This window comes from Hemiscyllium ocellatum, chromosome 44, assembly GCF_020745735.1.
Source record: "Hemiscyllium ocellatum isolate sHemOce1 chromosome 44, sHemOce1.pat.X.cur, whole genome shotgun sequence".
Lineage (NCBI taxonomy): Eukaryota > Metazoa > Chordata > Chondrichthyes > Orectolobiformes > Hemiscylliidae > Hemiscyllium > Hemiscyllium ocellatum.
The window spans coordinates 2775202-2801690 of NC_083444.1; the positions used below are offsets into that span (position 1 = coordinate 2775202).

A 26489-nucleotide genomic window follows, 5' to 3' on the forward strand; every position below is an offset into this window, starting at 1 on the left:
TCCATACACACCCACACACACCTCCACACCCACTCACCCACACCCTCACACACCCACACACACACCTCCACACCCACACTCTCACACACATCCACACCCCCACACACACACCCACACATACCCACTCACTCACACCCTCACACACACTCACACACCCACACACACACCTCCACACCCACACTCCCACACACATCCACACCCCCACACCACCCCACTCACTCACACCCTCACACACCCACACACACACCTCCACACCCACACACATCCACACACCAACACACACACCCCGACACACCCACAAACACCTCCACACACACCCACACACACCCACACATGCCCTCCCACACACACCCTCATACACACCCTCACACCCTCACACCCACACAACCTCACCCTCACTCCCACCCCCACCCTCACACACTCCCTCACCCTTACCCCCATCCTCACTCTCACCCTCACTCCCACCCTCTCACTCTCCCCCATCCTCACCCACATCCTCACCACCACCACATCCCCACACTCTCCCTCATCTGCCCCCTCGCCCTCCACACTCACCCTCTCTCTTCCTCACCCCCATCTTCTCCCTCACCTTTTCCCTCACCCTCCACCTTCACCCTCACCTTACCCTCACCCCCTCCCTCACCCTCTCCTTCACCTCCCTCACCCTCCACCTTCACTCTCCACCCTCACCCTCACCTTACACTCACCCCCTCCCTCACCCTCTCTCTCACCTTACCCTCACCCCCACCCTCATTCCCACCCTCATCTTCACCCCCACCCTCGCCCCATCCCTCCCCCCCACTCCACCCTCGCCCTAACCCTGACCCTCACCCACACCTACAACCTCACCCCCAACCTCACCCTCACCATTACCCCCACCCTCTCCCTCACCCACACCCTCACCCTCACGCACAATCTCACCCTCACCCCACCCTCACCCACACCCTCACTCCCACCCTCACCCCCACTCTCTCACTCTCCCTCACCCACATCCTCACCCACACCCTCACTCCCACCCTCACCCCCACTCTCTCACTCTCCCTCACCCACACCCTCACCCACACCCTCACTCCCACCCTCACCCCCACTCTCTCACTCTCCCTCACCCACATCCTCACCCACACCCTCACTCCCACCCTCACCCCCACTCTCTCACTCTCCCTCACCCACATCCTCACCCACACCCTCACTCCCACCCTCACCCCCACTCTCTCACTCTCCCTCACCCACACCCTCACCCACACCCTCACCCACACCCTCACCCCCACTCTCTCTCTCATCTTCTCCCTCACCCTTCACACTCACCCTCTCAGTCTCCCTCACCTTCTCCATCTCCCTCACCTACTACCTTCACCCTCCACACTTACCCTCACCCTCACCCTCACTCCCAACCTCACCCCCACCCTCTTGCTCACCCTCACCATCTCCCTCACCTTCTCCCTCACCTCCACCCTCACCTTCTCCCACACCCTCACCCTCACTCCACTCTCACCCTCACCTTCCCCCTCACCCTCCAACCTCACCCTCACCCCCACCCTCACCCTCACCCTCTCCTTCTCCTTCACCCTCCATCCTCACCCTCACTTTCTCCCTCACCTTAACTCCACTCTCACCCTCACCTTCCCCCTCACCCTCACCCCCACCCTGACCCTCACCCTCAACCACACCCTCACCCTGACCTCCACACTCACCCTCACCCCCACCCTCACCCACACCCTGACCCCCACCCTCACCCCAACCCTCACCCCCATTCCACCCTCACCCTGACCCTCACCCTCCACCCTCACCCGAACCCTCACCCCTGACGTTCCATCCTCACCCTCCACACACACCCTCACCTCACCCTCACCCTGACCTCCACACTCACCCTCACCCCCACCCTCACCCACACCCTGACCCCCACCCTCACCCCAACCCTCACCCCCATTCCACCCTCACCCTGACCCTCACCCTCCACCCTCACCCGAACCCTCACCCCTGACGTTCCATCCTCACCCTCCACGCACACCCTCACCTCACCCTCACCCTGACCTCCACACTCACCCTCACCCCCACCCTCACCCACACCCTCACCCCCACCCTCACCCCAACCCTCACCCCCATTCCACCCTCACCCTGACCCTCACCCTCCACCCTCACCCCAATCCTCACCCCCTCCCTGACGTTCCATCCTCACCCTCCACGCACACCCTCACCTCACCCTCCACCCTCACCCACACCCTCACCCTCACCCCCACCCTCACCCTCACCTTCATCCTCACCATCACCCCCACCATCACCCTCAACCTCACCCCCACTCTCTCACTCTCCCTCACCCACACCCTCGCCCTCACCCACACCCTCACCCCCACCCTCAGCCCGCTCTCCCTCATCTTCTCCCTCACCCTGCACACTCACCCTCTCACTCTCCCACACACTCACCATCACCCCCACCCTCACCCTCAACCACACCCTCACCCTCACACCCACCCTTACATTCACCCTCACCCTCAACCACACCCTAACCCCCACCTCCACCCTCACCCACACCCTCACCCTGATTCCCACCCTCACACTCACCCCCACCCACACCCACACCTTGACCCTCACCCCCACCCACACCCTCAACCACACCCACACCCTCAAACACACCCTATCCCCACCGTCATCCCCACACTCACCCACACCCACACCCTCAACCTCATCCTCACTCCCTACCTCACCCTCACCTCCGCTCTCACCCTCACCCTCCCCACCCTTACCCACACTCTTAACCACACCGTCACCCCCACATTCACCCTCACCCTCACCCACACCCTGACCCTCACCCTCAACCACCTCCACACCCTCACCCTCACCTCCACCCTCACCCTCACCCACATTGTCATCCACACCCTCACCCTCACTCCCACCTTCACCTCGCTCTCACCCTCACCCTCAACCACACCCTCAACCTCACCCTACCCTTATCTTCACCCACATCCACACCGTCACCCCCACATTCACCCTCACCTCCACCCTCAACCACACCCTCATCCACATTGTCATCCACACCCTCACTCCCACCTTCACCTCACCCTCACCCATGCCCTCACCCTCACCCTCACTCCCACCCTCACCCTCAACCACACCCTCACCCTCACCATCACCCTCACCCTACCCTTACCTTCACCCACATCCACACCCTCACTGTCACCCTCACTTCCACACTCACCCTCACCCACACTCCAACCCTCACCCTCCACCTCACCCCCACCCTCACCATCACCCTCACTCCCACCCTCACGCTCATCCCAACCCTCACCCACACCTTCACCCTCACCCCAACCCTCACCCTTACCCACACCCACACCCTCACCCTCAACCACACCCTCACCCTCACCCTGACCCCCACCCTCACCCTTACCCTGAACCACACCCTCACCCTCACCCTGAACCACACCCTCACCCTCACCCCCACCCTGACCCTCACCCTCACCCTCACCCTCAACCTCACCCACACCCTCAACCACACCCTCACCCTCACCCTGACCCCCACCCTCACCCTCAACCTCACCCACACCCTCAACCACACCCTCACCCTCACCCCCACCCTGACCCCCACCCTCACCCTCAACCTCACCCACACCCTCAACCACACCCTCATCCTCACCCACAACCACACCCTCACCCTCAACCACACACACACACTCTCACCCCCACCTCCACCCTTACCCTCACACACAGGCACTCACACACAAATACAGACACTCACACACAGCCACACACTCACACACACAAACACACGCATACTCTCACACACATACTCTCACACACACAGACACTCACACACACAGAAACTCACACACAGACACACGCACAGACATACAGACACACACACTAACACACTAACACACTAACACACACAGATACACACACTAACACATACACAGACACACACACAGATACTCACACACACCCCCAAACACACACACTCTCACACACACACAGACACACACTCTCACACACAGACACACACACACACCCACACACACACACAAACCCCACAGACACACACACATTGCCCTCCAACCCCCCCCACACCAACACCCACACCCACACATACACACACACACACAGAGACACTCACACATACAGACACACAGACACACTGTCACACACCCCCCACACCCACACACCCTCCCCCCACACACACACCCTCACACCTCCCCACTCACACACACACCCCCAAACTTCCCCCCTGCCCCCCCCACACACACATACACCTCCCCTCCACACACACCCACACTCCCCCCCACACACACACACACACTCCGCCCCCCCCACCCATACACCCCCCCCACCCCTCCCACCCATACACCCCCACCCCGGCTATCTTGGCACCTGTTTCCTGGTGATCCATAATGGCTGAAGGCCAGTGACATGTCTCTGGGTCAGGGTCACACGTTAGGTCTAGACCCAGTGAGGAGGGTAGATTCCACCCCCACCCTCCCCTCCCCCCCCCCCCCCCCCACCCCCAGGGGGTCATTACTGACCCGGACCGTTACCTATCCACCTTTCAGCTCTCGCCTCTTAATTGCAGATTTTTATTTTAAATCGAATTTCCCCCCCCCCAGGGTTTGTTGGGGGGGGGGAGGGGGTGAAGGTGTTTGTAGGGACACATGAAGCCCCACGCTGTCGAATATCCAGGGGTGGGGGGGGGTGCAGATGTTCCGCAGACTGCTGCCAGTGGTGCAGGGGTGGGGGGGGGGTCCCTGACCCAGTGTGGGTAGGGGTTGGTCAAGGACCAAACCCATTCACCCCCCCCCATTTGTCCAGTTGCAGTATGCGGTGCCAGCCTCTGCCCTATGGGTGGCAGTGTTGAGCCATTCCAGGGGACACTGGCCCTTCAGCCCCACCAGGAGGCAGAGAGCGGAACTGCAGGGTCCCTCTGAGCGAGCTGCAGGGTCCAGGCAGGGCTGGTGTGAGCCTGTGGTCTAACAGTAAGGGGGCACTTTTATTCCATCTCAGTCACTCTGTAGATGCCCAGCTCACCCAGCATTGATGTCCAACCCTGATTCAGAAGGTGGGGTTGAGCTGCCCTCCTGACCCGCTGCAGTCCATGTGCTGGAGGGTCGACCCACAATGTCCCTGAGGGAGGGAATCCCAGGATTCTGACCCAGCCACACTGAGGGAACGGCGATATATTCCCAAGTCAGGATGGTGAGCGGCTCGGAGGGGAACTTGCAGGGGGTGGGGTTCCCATGTACCTGCTGCCCCTTCTCCTTCTGGATGGAAGTGGCCGTGGGTTTGGAAGGAGCTGCCTGAGGTGGTTTTCGAGACACGTTGTGTGCACAAGTCAGTGAGTGTGCTGACTTTAGGGAGTGAAATGATTGGAGGTACACAGTCGATCTATGGTCTTGTAGCTGCAATATTAACACAGCAGGGTAAACCTCTACTTGTGGGCAGCACGGTGGCACAGTGGTTAGCACTGCTGCCTCACAGCGCCAGAGACCCGGGTTCAATTCCCACCTCAGGTGACTGACTGACTGTGTGGAGTTTGCACATTCTCCCCGTGTCTGTGTGGGTTTCCTCTGGGTGCTCCGGTTTCCTCCCACAGTCCAAAGATGTGCGGGTCAGGTGAATTGGCCATGCTAAATTGCCCGTAGTGTTAGGTAAGGGGTAAATGTAGGGGTATGGGTGGGTTGCGCTTCGGCGGGTCGTGTGGACTTGTTGGGCTGAAGGGCCTGCATCCACACTGTAAGTAATCTAATTTTAATCAGAGAGCCCTCCCCAAGATGGTGGGGGATTTACCGAGCTGGTGAACATCAAGAGCAAATTGTGAGTGTTGGAGCAGGAGTAGACCATCCAGCCTGCTTCCCCCTGTGTGGCCCATGTTCTCTCTCCCGTGCACCTCAATTCCCTGAGAAGCCACGTTGACAGGATTTGGGATTAGATTAGATTCCCCACAGTGTTGAAACAGGCCCTTCGGCCCAACAAGTCCACCCCGACCCACTGAAGAGCCACCCACCCAGACCCATTCCCCTACATTTACTCCTTCACCTAACACTATGGGTAATTTAGCATGGCCAATTCACCTAACCTGCACATCCTTGGAGTGTAGGAGGAAACTCACGCAGACACGGGGAGAATGTGCAAACTCCACACAGACAGTTGCCTGAGGCGGGAATTGAACCCGGGCCCCTGGCGCTGTGAGGCAGCAGTGCTAACCACTGTACCACCCATGTCTAGCAATTTGGGAATCACAGACAACTCCGCAAAAAAAACCAGCCGACAGAGAGATGGTGTTAGTTTCCAAAGCCCAGAGTTGTTGTAATCTGGGAACGTGCTGTCTGAGAATGGGATATTGGGATATTTACAGGGCAGTCCGAGCAGGGAAAATGGAATAGCTCCTCTGAAAGAGCTAGTATTGTCATGATGGGTCAAATAAAACTCGGGTATGAGATGTGGGCATCGCTTGTTCAGGCCAACATGGGTCACCTGTCCCTAATTGCCCAGGGGGCATTTAATCAGCTGTGGGTCTGGAGACTATGGATGGGGCTAGGCTGGGGAGGAAGGGAGACTTCTGGTTTGAAAGGACATTGGTGAACCAGGTGACATTTGACACCATTCAGCGGTGATCCCACCGTTATTGTTAGATTATTAATTCCAGATTGCTTTTTGAACTTGAATTCAAATTCCACCATTTGCCCAGGCGGGATATGAACCTTAAAAACAAAACCGGGAATTGCTGGAAAAGCTCAACAGGTCAGGCAGCAGCCATGGAGAGAAATCAGAGTTAACGTTTCAAGTCCATCCTCAGAACTGGAACCCAGAATGTGAACTCTGATTTCTCTCTGATAGATGCTGCCAGACCTGCTGAGCTTTTCCAGCAATTTCTGGTTTTCTTTCTGATTTTTGGTTTTTATTTCAGGATTGAACCTTGGAGCATAAGCTGAGTTTCTGGATTATTAACTGAGTGAAAATGCCATGGTTTACCTTTGTGCTGCATCCGGGAACAGTCACCCAAAGATAGGCGCATGTACTGTCATAGTTGAAGGGTATATTGACAGTGGTTAGCACTGCTGCCTCACAGCACCAGGGTCCCAGGTTCGATTCCACTCTCTGTGTGGAGTTTGCACATTCTCCCCGTGTCTGCGTGGGTTTCCTCTGGGTGCTCCGGTTTCCTCCCACAGTCCAAAGCTCTGCAGGTCAGGTGAATTGGCCATGGGAAATTGTCCCATATTATTATGTAGTCAGAGGGAAATGGGTCTGGGTGGGTTACTCTTCGGAGGGTCGGTATGGACTAGTTGGGCCGAAGGGTCTGTTTCCACAGTGTAGGGAATCGAATCTAATAGTCCATTTTTCTGTTATTCCGACCAAACCCTCCTTGCTTATGGACTCTCCAACCCAGCTATCATCACCTTGATCACTTCCCCCAGCCTGTGCCTTCCGCCCTATCTCTGTAACCCCCTCCAGCCCCTACACCCCCTCCCTATCTCTGTAACCCCCTCCAGCCCCTACACCCCCTCCCTATCTCTGTAACCCCTCCAGCTCCCTCACCCCCTCCCTATCTCTGTAACTCCCTCCAGCTCCTCCACTCCCTCCCTATCTCTGTAACCCCCTCCAGCCCCTACACTCCCTCCCTATCTCTGTAACTCCCCTCCAATTCCAGCCCCCTTGACCATTCCCTGATTCCCATCCCTCCACGGTTGGGGGTTGTGCCTCCAGCTGCCTGTGTCCTGAGCCCTGAAACTCTCTCCCTGAACCCTCTCTGTCGGGGAGTGTAAAATGAGGGCATAGCTTTAAGGTGAGAGGGGAGAGATAGAAAAGGGTTTGGGGGCAATGTTTTCCCCCTGGGTTCTGATTGTGTGGCAGGGACTGTCAGAGGTAGTGGTGGGAGGGAGCACAATTTTGTCGTTTAAGAAAAATTTACACGGGTCCCTGGATGGGTTATGTCTGGGGGAATATTGACCAAACACAAGCACATGGGGCTAATTTAAATTCTGAAAAGTGGGCAGCAGGGATACATGGGGCCGAAGGGCCTGTTTCCACACTGTAATCCTCTGAAACCCTGTGAAACCTTCAGAATGACAGTGAGATAATTCCCACTGGCTGTTCTGGGGAGGGTCAAGAGGAAGAGTCTAAAAATGATCAGGCATCCCTTCTCAGGAGTGGACCGAGACAAGGGTTCTCAAGGGATTGTGGGTTGGACACTATTTCTGCAAATATAATTGGCGTTGGATCAATTCATTTCGCTCTCCCCATTGGGAGGGGTTGAGGGGAACGGGGCTATTAGGGCAGCTCTGGGGGAGGCGATGACCTTGGGGTGGGGTTTATTATCACCAGAGAGAGCCCAGGTGATGTCCTGGGCAGCCAGGTTCAAATCCCTACCACAGCAGATGGGGGAATCCAATGAAATGCTGAGAATTTAGCATCTAATGACAACCAAGCCAGCTGTTGGGAAATATACCATTGGGGTTCAGCACCAACCCCGCCCCCCCCAACTTTGTCCGGGCAAAATAGTGACGGAAAAGGATAGACCGGATCTAAAAGTTGAAGTACTAAGTTGGAGAAAGGCCAATTTTGACGGTATTAGGCAAGAACTTTCAAAAGCTGATTGGAGGCAGATGTTCGCAGGTAAAGGGACGGCTGGAAAATGGGAAGCCTTCAGAAATGAGAAAATGAGAACCCAGAGAAAGTATATTCCTGTCAGGGTGAAAGGGAAGGCTGGTAGGTATAGGGAATGCTGGATGACTAAAGAAATTGAGGGCTTGGTTAAGAAAAAGAAGGAAGCATATGTCAGGTACAGACAGGATAGAGCGAGTGAATCCTTAGAAGAGTATAAAGGCAGTAGGAGTATACTTAAGAGGGAAATCAGGAGGGCAAAACGGGGACATGAGATAGCTTTGGCAAATAGAGTTAAGGAGAATCCAAAGGATTTTTACAAATATATTAAGGACAAAAGGGTAACTAGGGAGAGAATAGGGCCCCTCAAAGATCAGCAAGGCGGCTTTTGTGTGGAGCCTCAGAAAATGGGGGAGATACTAAATTAATATTTTGCATCAGTATTTACTGTGGAAAAGGAAATGGAAGATATAGACTATAGGGAAATATATGATGACATCTTGCAAAATGTCCAGATTACAGAGGAGGAAGTGCTGGATGTCTTAAAATGCATAAAAGTGGACAAATCCCCAGGACCCTACAACTCTGTGGGAAGCTAGGGAAGTGATTGCTGGGAACCTTACTGAGATATTTGTTTCATCGATAGTCACAGGTGAGGTACCGGAAGATTGGAGGGTGGTTAACTTGATGCCAGTTTTCGAGAAAGGTGATAAGGTAAAGTCAGGGAACTATAGACCAGTGAGCCTGACATCAGGTAAGTGGAGCTGAAAATGTGTTGCTGGAAAAGCGCAGCAGGTCAGGCAGCATCCAAGGACCAGGAGAATCGGCGTTTCGGGCATAAGCCCTTCTTCAGGAGTGAGGAGAGTGTGTCCAGCAGGCTAAGATAAAAGGTAGGGAGGAGGGACTTGGGGGAGGGGTGTTAGAGATGCGATAGGTGGAAGGAGGTCAAGGTGAGGGTGATAGGCCGGAGTGGGGTGGGGGCGGAGAGGTCAGGAAGAAGATTGCAGGTTAGGAAGGCGGTGCTGAGTTCGAAGGTTGGGACTGAGACAAGGTGGGGGGAGGGGAAATGAGGAAACTGGAGAAATCTGAGTTCATCCCTTGTGGTTGGAGGGTTCCCAGGCGGAAGATGAGGTGCTCTTCCTCCAACCATCATGTTGTTATGGTCTGGTGATGGAGGAGTCCAAGGACCTGCATGTCCTTGGTGGAGTGGGAGGGGGAGTTTAAAGTGTTGAGCCACGGGGTGGTTGGGTTGGTTGGTCCGGGTGTCCCAGAGGTGTTCTCTGAAATGTTCCGCAAGTAGGCGGCCCGTCTCCCCAATATAGAAGAGGCCACATCGGGTGCAGCGGATGCAGTAAATGATGTGTGTGGAGGTGCAGGTGAATTTGTGGTGAATATGGAAGGATCCCTTGGGGCCTTGGAGGGAAGTGAGGGGGGAGGTGTGGGCGCAAGTTTTGCATTTCTTGCGATTGCAGGGGAAGGTGCCAGGAGTGGAGGTTGGGTTGGTGGGGGGTGTGGACCTGACGAGGGAGTCGCGGAGGGAGTGTTTTTTCTGGAACGCTGATAGGGGAGGGGAGGGGAGGGAAATATATCCCTGGTGGTGGGGTCCGTTTGGAGGTGGCGGAAATGACGACAGATGATATGATGTATATGGAGGTTGGTGGGGTGGTAGGTGAGAACCAGTGGGGTTCTGTCCTGGTGGCGATTGGAGGGGCGGGGCTCAAGGGCGGATGAGCGGGAAGTGGAGGAGATGTGGTGGAGGGTATCGTCGATCACGTGTGGGGGGAAATTGCGGTCTTTGAAGAAGGAGGACATCTGGGTTGTACGGTATTGGAACTGGTCCTCCTGGGAGCAGATGCGGCAGAGATGGAGGAATTGGGATTATGGAATGGCGTTTTTACAGGGGCAGGGTGGGAGGAGGTATAGTCTAGGTAGCTGTGGGAGTCAGTCGGTCTATAGTAGATGTCTGTGTTGATTCGGTCGCCCGAGATAGAAATGGAAAGGTCTAGGAAGGGGAGGGAGGAGTCTGAGACAGTCCAGGTAAATTTGAGGCCAGGGTGGAAGGTGTTGGTAAAGTGGATGAACTGTTCAACCTCCTCGTGGGAGCACGAGGCAGCGCCGATACAGTCATCGATGTAGTGGAGGAAGAGGTGGGGGATGGTGCCAGTGTAGCTGCGGAAAATGGACTATTCCACATATCCGACGAAGAGGCAGGCATAGCTGGGGCCCATGCGGGTGCCCATAGCTACTTCTTTGGTTTGGAGGAAGTGGGAGGATTGGAAAGAGACGTTATTCAGGGTGAGGACCAGTTCAGTCAGTCGAAGGAGAGTGTCAGTGGAAGGGTACTGGTTGGTACGGCGGGAAAGGAAGAAGCGGAGGGCTTTGAGTCCTTCGCGATGGGGGATGGAGGTGTACAGGGACTGAAGCTCCCATCAGGTAAGTGAAGGGCAAATTGTTGGAGGGAATCCTGAGGAACAGGATGTACATGTATTTGGAAAGGCAAGGACTGATTCAGGATAGTCAACATGGCTTTGTGTGTGGGAAATCATGTCTCACAAACTTGATTGAGTTTTTTGAAGAAGTAACAAAGAGAATTGATGAGGGCAGAGCAGGAGATGTGATCTATATGGACTTCAGTAAGGCGTTCGACAAGGTCCCCCATGGGAGACTGGTTAGCAAGGTTAGATCTCATGGAAGACAGGGAGAACTAGCCATTTGGATACAGAACTGACTCAAAGGTAGAAGAGAGAGAGGGTGGTGGTGGAGGGTTGTTTTTCAGACTGGAGGCCTGTGACCAGTGGAGTGCCACAAGGATCGGTGCTGGGTCCTCTACTTTTGGTCATTTACATAAATGGTTTGGATGTGAGCATAAGAGGTACAGTTAGTAAGTTTGCAGATGACACCAAAATTGGAGGTGTAGTGGACAGCGAAGAGGGTTACCTCAGATTACAACACGATCTGGATCAGATGGGCCAATGGGCTGAGAAGTGGCAGATGGAGTTTAATTCAGATAAATGTGAGGTGCTGCATTTTGGGAAAGCAAATCTTAGCAGGACTTCTACACTTAATGGTAAGGTCCTAGGGAGTGTTGCTGAACAAAGAGAGCTTGGAGTGCAGGTTCATAGCTCCTTGAAAGTGGAGTCGCAGGTAGATAGGATAGTGAAGAAGGCGTTCGGTATGCTTTCCTTTATTGGTCAGAGTATTGAGTACAGGAGTTGGGAGCTGAAAATGTGTTGCTGGTTAAAGCACAGCAGGTCAGGCAGCATCCAAGGAACAGGAAATTTGACGTTTTGGGCCAGAGCCCTTCATCAGGAATGACATTCCTGATGAAGGGCTCTGGCCCGAAACGTCGAATTTCCTATTCCTTGGATGCTGCCTGACCTGCTGTGCTTTAACCAGCAACACATTTTCAGCTCTGATCTCCAGCATCTGCAGACCTCACTTTTTACTACAGGAGTTGGGAGGTCATGTTGTGGCTGTACAGGACATTGGTTAGGCCACTGTTGGAATATTGTGTGCAATTCCGGTCTCCTTCCTATCGGAAAGATGTTGTGAAACTTGAAAGGGTTCAGAAAAGATTTACAAGGATGTTGCCAGGGTTGGAGGATTTGAGCTATAGGGAGAGGCTAAACAGGCTGGGGTGTTTTCCCTGGAGCGTTGGAGGCTGAGGGGTGACCTTACAAAATTATGAGGGGCATGGGTAGGATAAATGGGCAAAGTCTTTTCCCTGGGATGGGGGAGTCCAGAACCAGAGGGCATAGGTTTAGGGTGAGAGGGGAAAGAGACCTAAGGGGCAACCTTTTGACACAGAGGGTGGTACTTGTATGGAATGAGCTGCCAGAGGAAGTGGTTGGAGGGTGGTACAATTACAGCATTTAAGAGGCATTTGGATGGGTATATGAATAGGAAGGGTTTGGAGGGATATGGGCCACGTGCTGGTAGGTGGGACTAGATTGGGTTGGAATATCTGGTCGGCATGGATGAGTCAGACTGAAGGATCTGTTTCCATGCTGTAGGACTCTACATGTGACTCCAGCCCTGATGGGGTTGACCCTTGACTGCTCTTTGGGCAATGAGTGTGGGCCCACATCTTGTGGGTGAATATATCTTTATTTAATTCCCTCATGGGAGAAGGATGTTGCTGTTAAGGCCAGCTTTTATACAACAAAGAACAACACAGCACAGGAACGGGGCCTTCGGCTGTGCAAATCTGCATCTGGTTACTGCCTGTTCCTAATTACCCAGAAGGCAGCTCAGAGTCAACCACATTGCTGTAGGTCTGGAGTCACATATAATCCCTACAGTGTGGGACCAATCCTCACCAATTCATACCAATCCTCCGAAGAGCATCCTACCTGGTCCCACCCGACAACACTATCCCTAAAACCCTGCATTTCCCATGGATAACCCACCTAGCCTGCACATCCCTGGGCACTATGGGACAATTTTCCATGGCCAACCCACTCTAACCTGCACATCCCTGGGCACTATGGGACAATTTTCTATGGCCGACCCACCCTAACCTGCACATCCCTGGGCACTATGGGACAATTTTCCATGGCCAATCCACCCTAACCTGCACATCCCTGGGCACTATGGGACAATTTCCCATGGCCAATCCACTCTAACCTGCACATCCCGGGACACTATGGGACAATTTCCCAATGCCAACCCACCCTAACTTGCTCTCCCCTGGGCACTATGGGACAATTTCCCATGGCCAATCCACCCTAACCTGCACATCCCTGGGCACTATGGGACAATTTCTCATGGCCGATCCACCCTAACCTGCACATCCCTGGGCACTATGGGACAATTTTCTATGGCCGACCCACCCTAACCTGCACATCCCTGGACACTATGGGACAATTTCCCATGGCTGATCCACCCTAATCTGCACATCCCCGGGACACTATGGGACAATTTCCCAATGCCAACCCACCCTAACTTGCTCTCCCCTGGGCACTATGGGACAATTTCCCACGGCCAATCCACCCTAATCTGTACATCCCTGGGCACTATGGGACAATTTCCCATGGCCAATCCACCCTAACCTGCACATCCCTGGGCACTATGGGACAATATCCCATGGCCAATCCACCCTAACCTGCACATCCCTGGGCACTATGGGACAATTTCCCACGGCCAATCCACCCTAACCTGCACATCCCAGGACACTATGGGGCAATTTCCCATGGCTGATCCACCCTAACCTGCACATCCCTGGGCACTATGGGACAATTTCCCATGGCCAATCCACCCTAACCTGCACATCTTTGGACTGTGGGAGGAAACCAGAGCACCCGGAGGAAACCGATACCGACCCGGGAAGAATGTGCAAACACCTCACTCTCAGTGTGCCCGAGGCTGGAATCGAACCCAGGTCCCTGGCGCTGTGAGGCAGCAGTGCTAACCACTGAGCCACCCGACCAGCTTTGGATGGCAATGGTGAACCCAGTGGGGTTTTGCCCCAAATACATGTGGTCATCTTAATTCCAGATGTTTAAATCAGATTCAAGTTCCGCCGTCTGCCATGGTGGGATTTGAACCCGGGACATGAGCTGGGTCTCTGGATTAACAGTCCAGTGATGATACCCATTGGGCTATCACCGCCCACTAATTAATCATTGACACTGAATGGCCCCAAGGGACTAAACAGCCTCAGTGGGGTTTCCTACATTCCCCTGTGAAGGGGCAAGTCATTCGAGTTGATTGCGGATGGTTAGAAAATGACAATGTTTTAATGTTATTTATTCTCATTTAATTCCTTGTGGTCTTGAGCCATGTTCTGGGCAGTAATGACAACGATGCTACAAATAATCACTGTGGCACCACTCAGTCCAAACGGGCTGATGGGTTCATGGAGGACAAAGTATTGGACGGTCATGGTGACCACCACCTCAGAGTGCAGGAAGGCGCACACCAGTGCCGGGTGTGTCTTGGTGACAGCATAGTTGGCGCAGAAGAAGGAGACCAGAGCCAGCACCGTGATGCCCGTCACGCAGCACCAGGTGAGTGGCTCAACCGGGGCGATGGGTTTCTGGAGCAGCAGCATAAGTGGGGCACAGATCAGGCTGCCCACCATGCCGAACGTGAAGGCAGCGGTCATCAGTTTGGAGGGGTGGGTGAGGGTCCGGAAGATCATGAGCGCCATGGCCAGTGCCAAGCCGCCCAGCATGGCCAGGATGTAGCCGAAGATGTCAGAGAGGCGCGAGCTCCTGTCCAGCCTCAGCAGGTCGGGCACCACGATGAGGATGAGGCCCACCAAGCTGCCCAGCAGCCCGATCCAGTCGTAGACGCTAAGGTGGTAACTGTCGATGACCAGGGCCATCAGGGCAGAGCAGAGGGTGGAGGTGCCCTTGCGAACGGTAGCGGCGTTCCCGGCTGGAATGACCATGAAGGAGCTGTAGGCGCAGGCGATGGACACGATGTTAATGATGGCATGGACGAAGGTGGACCTCCAAGCTTCACGGGGACCAAAGAGCGACCCCCCCCTGAACTTGATGTAGAAGAACAGAGCCATGTGGATGATGCAGCGGAACAGCAGGATCTCCAGCGAGGGGATGTGGGAGGCTTCATAGGCGATCTTGGTGAAGGGTGCCACAAAACCAGCTGGCAAACCGCCCCCAAAGAGGGCAACCAGGAGCCCCTTCACACTGTCGGGCAGCGGCCATTTGCACCAGCCCACTCGCCCCTCCTCCTTGCCACCAGGCCCGGGCGCCTCCTGTTTCTCTCCTCCATCGACCGGCCCATCCCCTCCAGCTGCATTCCTCCGTCCCTCATTCTCGCCCGCGGTCAACTGCATCAGAGTGGGCAGCCCAAGACTAGCAGCTGACACCTGGGGATAGCAGAGAGAGAGAGAAAAATATCAGGGCGAATGGTCCTGCTTTGAACTTAGTCGGGGAACATCATCCTGGTCTCCAACCCCCCCCCGGCATTGCCACGTCAGGAGCACTGCATGTAATTCCACTCTCTGTTCATGGAATACTTCCCACTTGCCCTCCTGACTCCCCCCAGAGTCTGTCCCACCATCTACAAGGTACAGGTCAGGAGGGTGAGGGAATACTCCCCACTTGCCCCTGGATGGGGCAGCTCCAACAACACTCAAGAAGCTCGACACCATCCAGGGACAAAGCAGCCCCACACCCACCCCCTCCCTCCCTTACCCACCCCCCCTCAGTAACAGCAGTGTGTACCATCCCCTCCCTCCCTTACCCACCCCCCCTCAGTAACAGCAGTGTGTACCATCCCCTCCCTCCCTTACCCACCCCCCCTCAGTAACAGCAGTGTGTACCATCCCCTCCCTCCCTTACCCACCGACACTCAGAAACAGCAGTGTGTACCATCCCCTCCCTCCTTACCCACCCCCCTCAGTAACAGCAGTGTGTACCATCCCCTCCCTCCCTTACCCACCCCCCTCAGTAACAGCAGTGTGTACCATCCCCTCCCTCCCCCACCCCCCCTCAGTAACAGCAGTGTGTGCCATCCCCTCCCTCACCCACCCCCCCCTCAGTAACAGCAGTGTGTACCATCCCTTCCCTCCCTTACCCACCCCCCTCAGTAACAGCAGTGTGTACCATCCCCTCCCTCACCCACCGACACTCAGTAACAGCAGTGTGTACCATCCCCTCCCTCCCTCACCCACCGAACCTCAGTAACAGCAGTGTGTACCATCCCCTCCCTCCCTTACCCACCCCCCCTCAGTAACAGCAGTGTGTACCATCCCCTCCCTCACCCACCGAACCTCAGTAACAGCAGTGTGTACCATCCCCTCCCTCCCTTACCCACCCCCCCTCAGTAACAGCAGTGTGTACCATCCCCTCCCTCCTTTACCCACCCTCCCTCAGTAACAACAGTGTGTACCATCCCCTCCCTTACCCACCGATGCTCAGTAACAGCAGTGTGTACCATCCCCTCCCTCCCTTACCCACCCCCCCTCAGTAACAGCAGTGTGTACCATCCACTCCCTCCCTTACCCACCCCCCCCTCAGTAACAGCAGTGTGTACCATCCACTCCCTCCCTTACCCACCCACCCCTCAGTAACAGCAGTGTGTACCATCCCCTCCCTCCCTTACCCACCCCCCCTCAGTAACAGCAGTGTGTACCATCCCCTCCCTCCCTTACCCACCCCCCCTCAGTAACAGCAGTGTGTACCATCCCCTCCCTCCCTTACCCACCCCCCCTCAGTAACAGCAGTGTGTACCATCCCCTCCCTCCCTTACCCACCCCCCCTCAGTAACAGCAGTGTGTACCATCTACAAGATGCGCTGCAGAAACTCACCAAAGACCCTCAGGCAGCACCTTCCAAACCCACGGCCACTTCCATCCAGAAGGACGAGGGGCAGCAGACACAGGGGAACCCCACCCCCTGCACATTCCCCTCTGAGCCCCTCCCCATCCTGACTTGGAAATATATCACTGTTCCCTCAGTGTGGCTGGGTCAGAATCCTGGGATTCCCTCCCTCAGGGACATTGTCGGTCTACCCTCCAGCACATGGACTGCAGCGGGTCAAGACGGCAGCTTGTCAAGGGGGCAACTAGGGATGGGGCAGGAGATGCTGGGCCCAGCCAGGGATACCCACATCCCAGAAACAAATGAAAATGGAGACTCTCTGGGATTGGAACGTGCCGGGGGTTAGTTTCTGTGTGAGAGGCATTTTCCCAAACATTCCCCGAATGTGAAAACAGACAGGCTGAGGGTCTGCCCCCCACCTCTGGAACCCCCTGAAAAGGAAGGAGGCTGAATCATTTAATATTTTTAACTCCAGAGGTGGTCTTGATGACTGGCAGGGGGTTGGGTGTGAAAGGTTATTGGCCCATGTGCGGGAAGTGAGTTTAAATGCAAAAGAGAAACAGAAACAGCTGGAAGATCTGAGCGGGTCCCTCAGCATCTCTGAAGAGAAATCAGTTAACATTTCGGCTCCAGTGACCCTTTTCCTCAGAGCAGCTGCCATTTTGGTCAATAATTGGATGGGCAGAGTGGCCTCCCCTTGTCTGAATGGGAGCTGGCTGTGAGCGTTCCGGCCTGGAATCTGGGAATGCTACAGACGGGAAAGCAAGAACCCCAGTGGTAACCATTGAGTGAAGCCGACAGCCTAATGGCATTATCGCTAGAGTGTTAATCCAGAGACCCGGCTAATCTTCTCGGAACCTGGGTTCAAATCCTGTGGCGGCAGACGATGGAATTTGAATTCCGTGATAATCTGGGTGAGGAGGAGTCCAATGCAGCTTGTCATGTGGTTCGCTAATGTTGTCCAGGGAAGGAAAGCGCTGTCCTCACCTGGTCTGGCCTACGTGTGACACTAGACCCACAGTCAATTTGGTTGACACTCAACTGCCCTGTGCAATGGCTGAGCAAGTCTCTCAGGACATGGGGATGGGCAATACATGCTGGGCCACAAGGGAGTAAAAGACTGGAGACCGAGAGTGGTGGGTGGGGAGTGTTCTGGGCTATCGCTTAGAGGTCGAAGGTCCCCCCTCCTCGGGTTAAAGATCGGCCCAGTTCCTGTTCTGATGCTGCCATTGATCAGGGCCTCTTACACCAACAGAGAGAGACTCACCCACTGTGTGCGTGTCCCAGTGATGGATAAGGGAGGGAGGCAGTGAGCTCACAAGAAACCGAGAGGCTGCTGTGACCTCACAAACACAGGCCTCAGTGACACAGGGCTCGTATGGAGCAGCCAACTTCACCGAGGGAGATAGGAGGGAGGGAGAGTGGAGGCCGTTCAGCGGGTAGTAATCAACTAGGAGTAGGTGGAGGACTGCTGATGCTGGAGATCAGAGTGGAGAGTGCGGTGCTGGAAAAGCACAGCAGGTCAGGCAGTATCTGAGGAGCAAGAGAATCGATGTTTCGGGCCCTTCAGCCTGGAGAGTGGGGAACCCATGGAATTCTCTGCCTCAGAGAAAGGCCGAGCCCAAAGCAATGGATTCCGGAAAGAGTTGGATATATCTCTGAGGGCTAAGGGGATTAAAGAGTATGGAGGGTGAGAATGCGGCAAAGGGGGATCTGAATTGGCTGTGATCCTATCCAATGGCAGGGTGGGCTGGAAGAGTCCACTCTTGCTGTTGGTTACTAACTCTGCAGGAGTGTTTGTGAGCCTCTCGCATGCTACATCACCCTCCCTCACCACAGCCATTGGTGTAACCCCTGCCCGTTCACCTCCTCACGATCCAAGGCCCCACACTCTCCTTCCAGGTGAAGCAGCACTTTACCTACACTTCACTCACTGCCCTCTACATTGGGGAGACAAACTGGGCAACAGTTTTACAGAACACCTGCGTTCTGTCAGCAAAAAGGACCCTGAGGCCCTGTTAGCTGTCTCTGTAATACCCCGGCCTGCCCCCTGTCTCAGGCTCACTGCAGTGCCCCAGGGAAACTCAGCACAAGCAGGAAGGATGTCACCTCACTTTCTGCTTGGGGACCCTGCAGCCTTCCTGACTCAATACCCAGGTCAGTAACTTCAGGCTTCGATGTAGTGTCTTCTCATCCATGCAGAGCGTTAACTTGCTCACTCTCCATGGATTCTGCCTGTAACTTCCAGCACTTCTTTTGTTTCCAATGGTTTTAGGACTTGGAACACCTTCTCCCATGCTCCCTTCCCTCTACAGACACCAGGCCGAGTCAGCACACAGGCTGCTCTGAGCAAAACAAAACCATTTTCACCACATCAATGTCTCCATTACCATGTTTCCCTTTCTCCCGAGGTTCCTATCAATCCTCCTCTTATCTCCCCGTCAATCATTCTCCCTCTCTGGGCTTCATTTCTGTGTATGCCCCCTTTTGCCTATCCCCAACCTTAACCCTATCCCCAACCTTAATACTATCCCTAACCTTAACCCTATCCCCAACCTTAACCCTATCCCCAACCTTAATACTATCCCTAACCTTAACCCTATCCCCAACCTTAACCCTATCCCTAACCTTAACCCTATCCCTAACCTTAACCCTATCCCCGACCTTAACCCTATCCCTAACCTTAACCCTATCCCCGACCTAAACCCTATCCCCGACCTTAACCCTATCCCTAACCTTAACCCTATCCCCGACCTTAACCCTATCCCTAATCTTAACCCTATCCCCAACCTTAACCCTATCCCTAACCTTAACCCTATCCCTAACCTTAACCCTATCCCCAACCTTAACCCTATCCCCAACCTTAACCCTATCCCTAACCTTAACCCTATCCTTAACCCTATCCCTAACCTTACCCTATCACTAACCTTAACCCTATCCCTATCCCCAACCTTAACCCTATCCCCAACCGTACCCTATCCCTAACCTTAACCCTATCCCTAACCTTAACCCTATCCCCAACCTTACCCTATCACTAACCTTAACCCTATCCCTAACCTTAACCCTATCCCCAACCTTAACCCTATCCCCAACCTTATCCTATCCCCGACCTTAACCCTATCCCTAACCTTAACCCTATCCCCAACCTTAACCCTATCCACATCCTTAACCCTATTCCTAACCTTAACCCTATCCCTAACCTTACGCCTATCCCTAACGGTAGCCTTAACCCTGTCCCTAACCCAACCCTAGCCTTAACCCTGTCCCTAACCTGAACCTTACACCTATCCCTAACCTTAACCCTGTCCCTAACCTTACATCTATCCCTAACCCTAACCTTAACCCTGTCCCTAACCTTACACCTATCCCTAACCTTAACCCTGTCCCTAACCTTACACCTGTCATTAACCCTAACCTTAATCCTATCCATTACCTTATACCTATCCTAACCCGAACCTTAACCCAATCCCTAACCTTAATTCTATCGCTAACCCTATCCCCAACCTTATCCCAAACCCTAACCTTATCCCAAACCCTAACCTTAACCCTAATCTGAACCTTAACCCCAGCCCTGACCCTATCCCCCCATCTTCAGCATGTATACCACCTGCCCGCAGAGACCATCAGTTCTGAAAATTGGAAATGTTCACACTGTGTTCTCTCTCTCCAAGGTTGCTGACAGACCCGTTGAATTTCTTACCCAGTAATTGCTCAGATTTCTGCAGTTGCTTGTTTAGTGAGACAGGCTGGGCTGGTTGAGTGGAGCAGATCGAGGTGGATATAATTAGGAGGGGAATAGACAGGGTGGAGACAAAGTCCCTGAATGGGTGGACGGGTGAGTAACCGGGGGCAGAGATTTGAGGTAGAGATGTGATGAGAATTGGGGAGTTTTCACTCAGAGGGTGTGGGAGTCAGGAACTCAGTGTCTAAAAGACAGTCAGAAACTCTCATAACATTGGAGCAGTGTTTAAATATCCACTTGCATTGCTGTAGCCTCCAGGGCAAGAGCTGAGAAATAGGATTCTGAGGGATCTGAACAGAACGGGTGGATTTGTGTTCTCCCTGAAAAGGCAGAGCGGTTGGTTAATACTTTCAAGGCAGTGATGGATTGGATGTTCACAAAGGGAGCGAAAGGTAACTGAGGAGGAGAGGGGTATGGATTTGAGGTTACTTTGAGATCCACCATGATCTTAGAAACATATCTCTCCTTGCACGGCTAGTAGGCGTGGAGGGCAGAATGGTCTCATCCTGCTCCTTAGCCAGTAGGACTGTATAGAAGCCGAATGAGGCCATTCCGCCCATTGGATCTGCTCTGCTATTTGATCATGGCTGACATATTTCCCAGCCCAATTCTCCCAGAAACCCTTTACTAATCAGGAACTTATCCATCTCTGTCCGAACCACACACTCAATGACCTGACCTCCACAGCCCTCTGTGGCAATGAGTCCCTCAGATTCCCCAGCCTCTGGCTGAAGAAATTCCTCCTTATCTCGGTTGGAAAGGGTCATCCCTTCACTCTGAGGCTGTGGAAACATCTTCTCCAATGTCCACTCTGGTCCAGGCCTCTTGGTAATCTGTAACTTTCAGTCAGATCCCCCTCCATCTTTCTAAACTCCATCAGGAACAGAGCCAGAGTCCTCAACCTCTCCTCATGTGACAAGCCCTTCATCCCTGGGATCATTCTCGTGAACTCCCTGTGGACTCCCTCCAAGGCCAGCACACCCCTTCCACAGTTACAGGGCCAGAAACTGCCCACAATATTCCAAATGCAGTTTGACCAGAGCATGATCCAGCCTCAGCAGGACAGCCCTTGTCTGTGCATTCCCAATCGGATCAGGGGTGGAAAGGGTCAAAGGCAGCAAGGATCAGGAGGAAGGAATGGGATGGGCGGGAGGAGAGAGAGCGGGTTCTGAGGAAAAGGCTGTGGAGGTTTCACAAAGGACAAGGAAGGCTTCTGGGAACCAGGAAAATTACAGGAGAGAGAGAGAGAAACCTGGCAGTGTTGGGGAATGAGAGCGCTCACTCGAATGGCCTGCACCCTCTATCACCTGCTACATTTCTATGTGAAGAGGTCACATCTGAGAGACTGGAACGGGATTGGAGTTTTGGGGCGAATCACCTGCAGGCAGGGATGAGACAGAGAGTGAGAGGTCATGGGTAACTGGGCACCCACAATGTCCCTGAGGGAGGGAATCCCAGGATTCTGACCCAGCCACACGGAGGGAACGGCGATATATTTCCAAGTCAGGATGGGGAGGGGCTCGGAGGGGAACGTGCAGGGGGTGGGGTTCCCATGTACCTGCTGCCCCTTGTCCTTCTGGATGGAAGGGGCAGTGGGTTTGGAAGGAGCTGCCTGAGGGTCTTTGGTGAGTTTCTGCAGGACATCTTGTAGATGGTACACACTGCTGTTACTGAGGGGGGCTGTGGGTAAGGGAGGGAGGGGATGGTACACACTGCTGTTACTGAGGGGGGGTGGGTAAGGGAGGGAGGGGATGGTACACACTGCTGTTACTGAGGGGGGGGTGGGTAAGGGAGGGAGGGGATGGTACACACTGCTGTTACTGGGGGGGGGGGGTGGGTAAGGGAGGGAGGGGATGGTACACACTGCTGTTACTGAGGGGGGGGGTAAGGGAGGGAGGGGATGGTACACACTGCTGTTACTGAGGGGGGGGGGGGTAAGGGAGGGAGGGGATGGTACACACTGCTGTTACTGAGGGGGGGTGGGTAAGGGAGGGAGGGGATGGTACACACTGCTGTTACTGAGGGGGGGGTGGGTAAGGGAGGGAGGGGATGGTACACACTGCTGTTACTGGGGGGGGGGTGGGTAAGGGAGGGAGGGGATGGTACACACTGCTGTTACTGAGGGGATGGTACACACTGCTGTTACTGAGGGGGGTGGGTAAGGGAGGGAGGGGATGGTACACACTGCTGTTACTGAGGGGGGGGGTGGGTAAGGGAGGGAGGGGATGGTACACACTGCTGTTACTGAGGGGGGGTGGGTAAGGGAGGGAGGGGATGGTACACACTGCTGTTACTGAGGGGGGGTGGGTAAGGGAGGGAGTGGATGGTACACACTGCTGTTACTGAGGGGGGGTGGGTAAGGGAGGGAGGGGATGGTACACACTGCTGTTACTGAGGGGGGGGTAAGGGAGGGAGGGGATGGTACACACTGCTGTTACTGAGGGGGGGGTAAGGGAGGGAGGGGATGGTACACACTGCTGTTACTGAGGGGTGGGTGGGTAAGGGAGGGAGTGGATGGTACACACTGCTGTTACTGAGGGGGGGTGGGTAAGGGAGGGAGTGGATGGTACACACTGCTGTTACTGAGGGGGGGGTGGGTAAGGGAGGGAGGGGATGGTACACACTGCTGTTACTGAGGGGGGGGTGGGTAAGGGAGGGAGGGGATGGTACACACTGCTGTTACTGAGGGGGGGTGGGTAAGGGAGGGAGGGGATGGTACACACTGCTGTTACTGAGGGGGGGTGGGTAAGGGAGGGAGGGGATGGTACACACTGCTGTTACTGAGGGGGGGTGGGTAAGGGAGGGAGGGGATGGTACACACTGCTGTTACTGAGGGGGGGTGGGTAAGGGAGGGAGGGGATGGTACACACTGCTGTTACTGAGGGGGGGTGGGTAAGGGAGGGAGGGGATGGTACACACTGCTGTTACTGAGGGGTGGGTGGGTAAGGGAGGGAGTGGATGGTACACACTGCTGTTACTGAGGGGGGGTGGGTAAGGGAGGGAGTGGATGGTACACACTGCTGTTACTGAGGGGGGGTGGGTAAGGGAGGGAGTGGATGGTACACACTGCTGTTACTGAGGGGGGGTGGGTAAGGGAGGGAGTGGATGGTACACACTGCTGTTACTGGGGGGGGTGGGTAAGGGAGGGAGGGGATGGTACACACTGCTGTTACTGAGGGGGGGTGGGTAAGGGAGGGAGGGGATGGTACACACTGCTGTTACTGAGGGGGGGGTGGGTAAGAGAGGGAGGGGATGGTACACACTGCTGTTACTGAGGGGGGGTGGGTAAGGGAGGGAGGGGATGGTACACACTGCTGTTACTGAGGGGGGGTGGGTAAGGGAGGGAGGGGATGGTACACACTGCTGTTACTGAGGGGGGGTGGGTAAGGGAGGGAGGGGATGGTACACACTGCTGTTACTGAGGGGGGGTGGGTAAGGGAGGGAGGGGATGGTACACACTGCTGTTACTGAGGGGGGATGGGTAAGGGAGGGAGGGAATGGTACACACTGCTGTTACTAAGGGGGGGTGGGTAAGGGAGGGAGGGGATGGTACACACTGCTGTTACTGAGGGGGGATGGGTAAGGGAGGGAGGGAATGGTACACACTGCTGTTACTGAGGGGGGGGTGGGTAAGGGAGGGAGGGGATGGTACACACTGCTGTTACTGAGCGTCGGTGGGTGAGGGAGGGAGGGGATGGTACACACTGCTGTTACTGAGGGGGGGTGGGTAAGGGAGGGAGGGGATGGTACACACTGCTGTTACTGAGGGGGGGTGGGTAAGGGAGGGAGGGGATGGTACACACTGCTGTTACTAAGGGGGGGTGGGTAAGGGGGGGGAGGGAATGGTACACACTGCTGTTACTGAGGGGGGGTGGGTAAGGGAGGGAGGGGGTGGTACACACTGCTGTTACTGAGGGGGGGTGGGTAAGGGAGGGAGGGAATGGTACACACTGCTGTTACTGCGGGGGGGTGGGTAAGGGAGGGAGGGGATGGTACACACTGCTGTTACTGAGGGGGGGGTGGGTAAGGGAGGGAGGGGATGGTACACACTGCTGTTACTGAGAGGGGGTGGGTAAGGGAGGTAGGGGATGGTACACACTGCTGTTACTGAGGGGGGGTGGGTAAGGGAGGTTGGGGATGGTACACACTGCTGTTACTGAGGGGGGGTGTGGGTAAGGGAGGAGGGGATGGTACACACTGCTGTTACTGAGGGGGGGTGGGTAAGGGAGGTAGGGGATGGTACACACTGCTGTTACTGAGGGGGGGTGTGGGTAAGGGAGGAGGGGATGGTACACACTGCTGTTACTGAGGGGGGCTGTGGGTAAGGGAGGGAGGGGATGGTACACACTGCTGTTACTGAGGGGGGCTGTGGGTAAGGGAGGGAGGGGATGGTACACACTGCTGTTACTGAGGGGGCGGGTGGGTAAGGGAGGGAGGGGACTGTTACTGTTGGTGGGTAAGGGAGGGAGGGGATGTTTGTGGGTGTGGGGCCAATCAAGAGGGGGCTGCTTTGTCCCTGGATGGTGTCGAGCTTCTTGCGTGTTCTTGGAGCTGCCCCCATCCAGGGGCAAGTGGGGAGTATTCCCTCTCACTCCTGACCTGTACCTTCTAGATGGTGGGACAGACTCCGGGGTGGGGGGAGTCAGAAGGGGAGTTACTTGCTGCAGGACTCCCAGCCTCTGCCCTGCTGTTGTAGTGAAAGGGTGAGTCTAGCTGAGTTCTGGTCGATGGTAACCTCCCAGGATGTTGAAAACAATCAAGTTCGCAGCTGCAGTTGCACATGGTGCCCTCTCTCCCTCAGCCTCACTGTTCCTGGCCTTCTCCCCTGCTCTCAGAGGAGCCTGATGACCTGCTGGCAGGCGGATGTGCCAGGCGATAGGGGAAGGAACTGGGATCATGAGTGTGCCAACATCACCCGGTTCCCTTGACAACACACGTTGGCCTGACATGTGCCCTCAACTGACCCCACTTTCCAAACAGCAACTGAAAGGTGTGGCTGTGTGTGTGCGTGTATGTGTGTGCGTGTATGTGTCTGTGTGTGTTGTGTGTGCCTGTGCATGTCTGTGTGTGTGCCTGTGTGTGTTCCTGTGGGTTTGTGTGTGTGTGTGTCTGTCTGTGTCCGTGTGTGTGTGTATTTTATCATGGTTGGGGTGGGAGAGGGTTGGGGGGGGGAAGAGAGAGAGAGAGAGAGAGAGAGAGAGAGAGAAAACTGACAGCCGTAGAGAGAAATTTCCAAAAGGGTTATCAAGTGGAGGAGGCCGGTCTGAGACTGTGCGCAGGGAGATTTTGGAGATTAAAACTGAATGGAAATCCAGCACCCCTCCCGTGGTAAAACAAACCAGGCAGTATCTGCTGTTTTGAGTTGGTTCGGACTGTAGCCAAACTAGTCTCTCGTTTATTTGGCAGAAAGGCTATGTTTGAGAGGGAGAGAGAGTTTATATCCACTGCTCTCACTCACTTGCTTTCTCTTTGCCTTGGATTCCAGCATAACAGAATTGTTGAAATTCTGTGTGTGTCTGTGTGCGTATCTGTGTGTGTGTGTATCTGTGTGCATGTGTCTGTGTGTGTGCGCGCGTGTGCGTATCTCTGTCTATGTGTGTCTGTGCGTGTGTCTGTGTGCATGTGTGGTATATGTGATGTGTGGTATGAGTGCATGTGTTTGTGTGTGTGTGCGTGTGTGTCTGTGTGCGTGTGTCTGTGTGTGCGTGTGTCTGTGTGGCGTGTGTGTATTTGTGTGTGGTGTGTGTGTGTCTGTCTGTGTATGTGTGGTGTGTGTGTCTGTGTGGTGTGTGTGTCTGTGGTGTGTGTGTCGTGTGTGCATGTGTGTCTTTGTGGTGTGCGTGCATGTGTGTATCTCTGTCTGCGTGTGT

General features: G+C 54.8%; 1 protein-coding gene across 1 annotated transcript; it reads right to left on the reverse strand.

Annotated features, from left to right (window-relative positions):
• Positions 1 to 14329: 14329 nt before the first annotated feature.
• On the reverse strand, positions 14330 to 19174 carry LOC132835194 (solute carrier family 35 member G3-like). Its single transcript, XM_060854559.1, has 2 exons — positions 18992 to 19174; positions 14330 to 15421 (listed from the first exon to the last, which is right to left on the reverse strand). The coding sequence occupies exons 1-2, from the start codon at positions 19172 to 19174 to the stop codon at positions 14330 to 14332; spliced, it is 1275 nt and encodes a 424-aa protein (XP_060710542.1).
• Positions 19175 to 26489: the final 7315 nt, after the last annotated feature.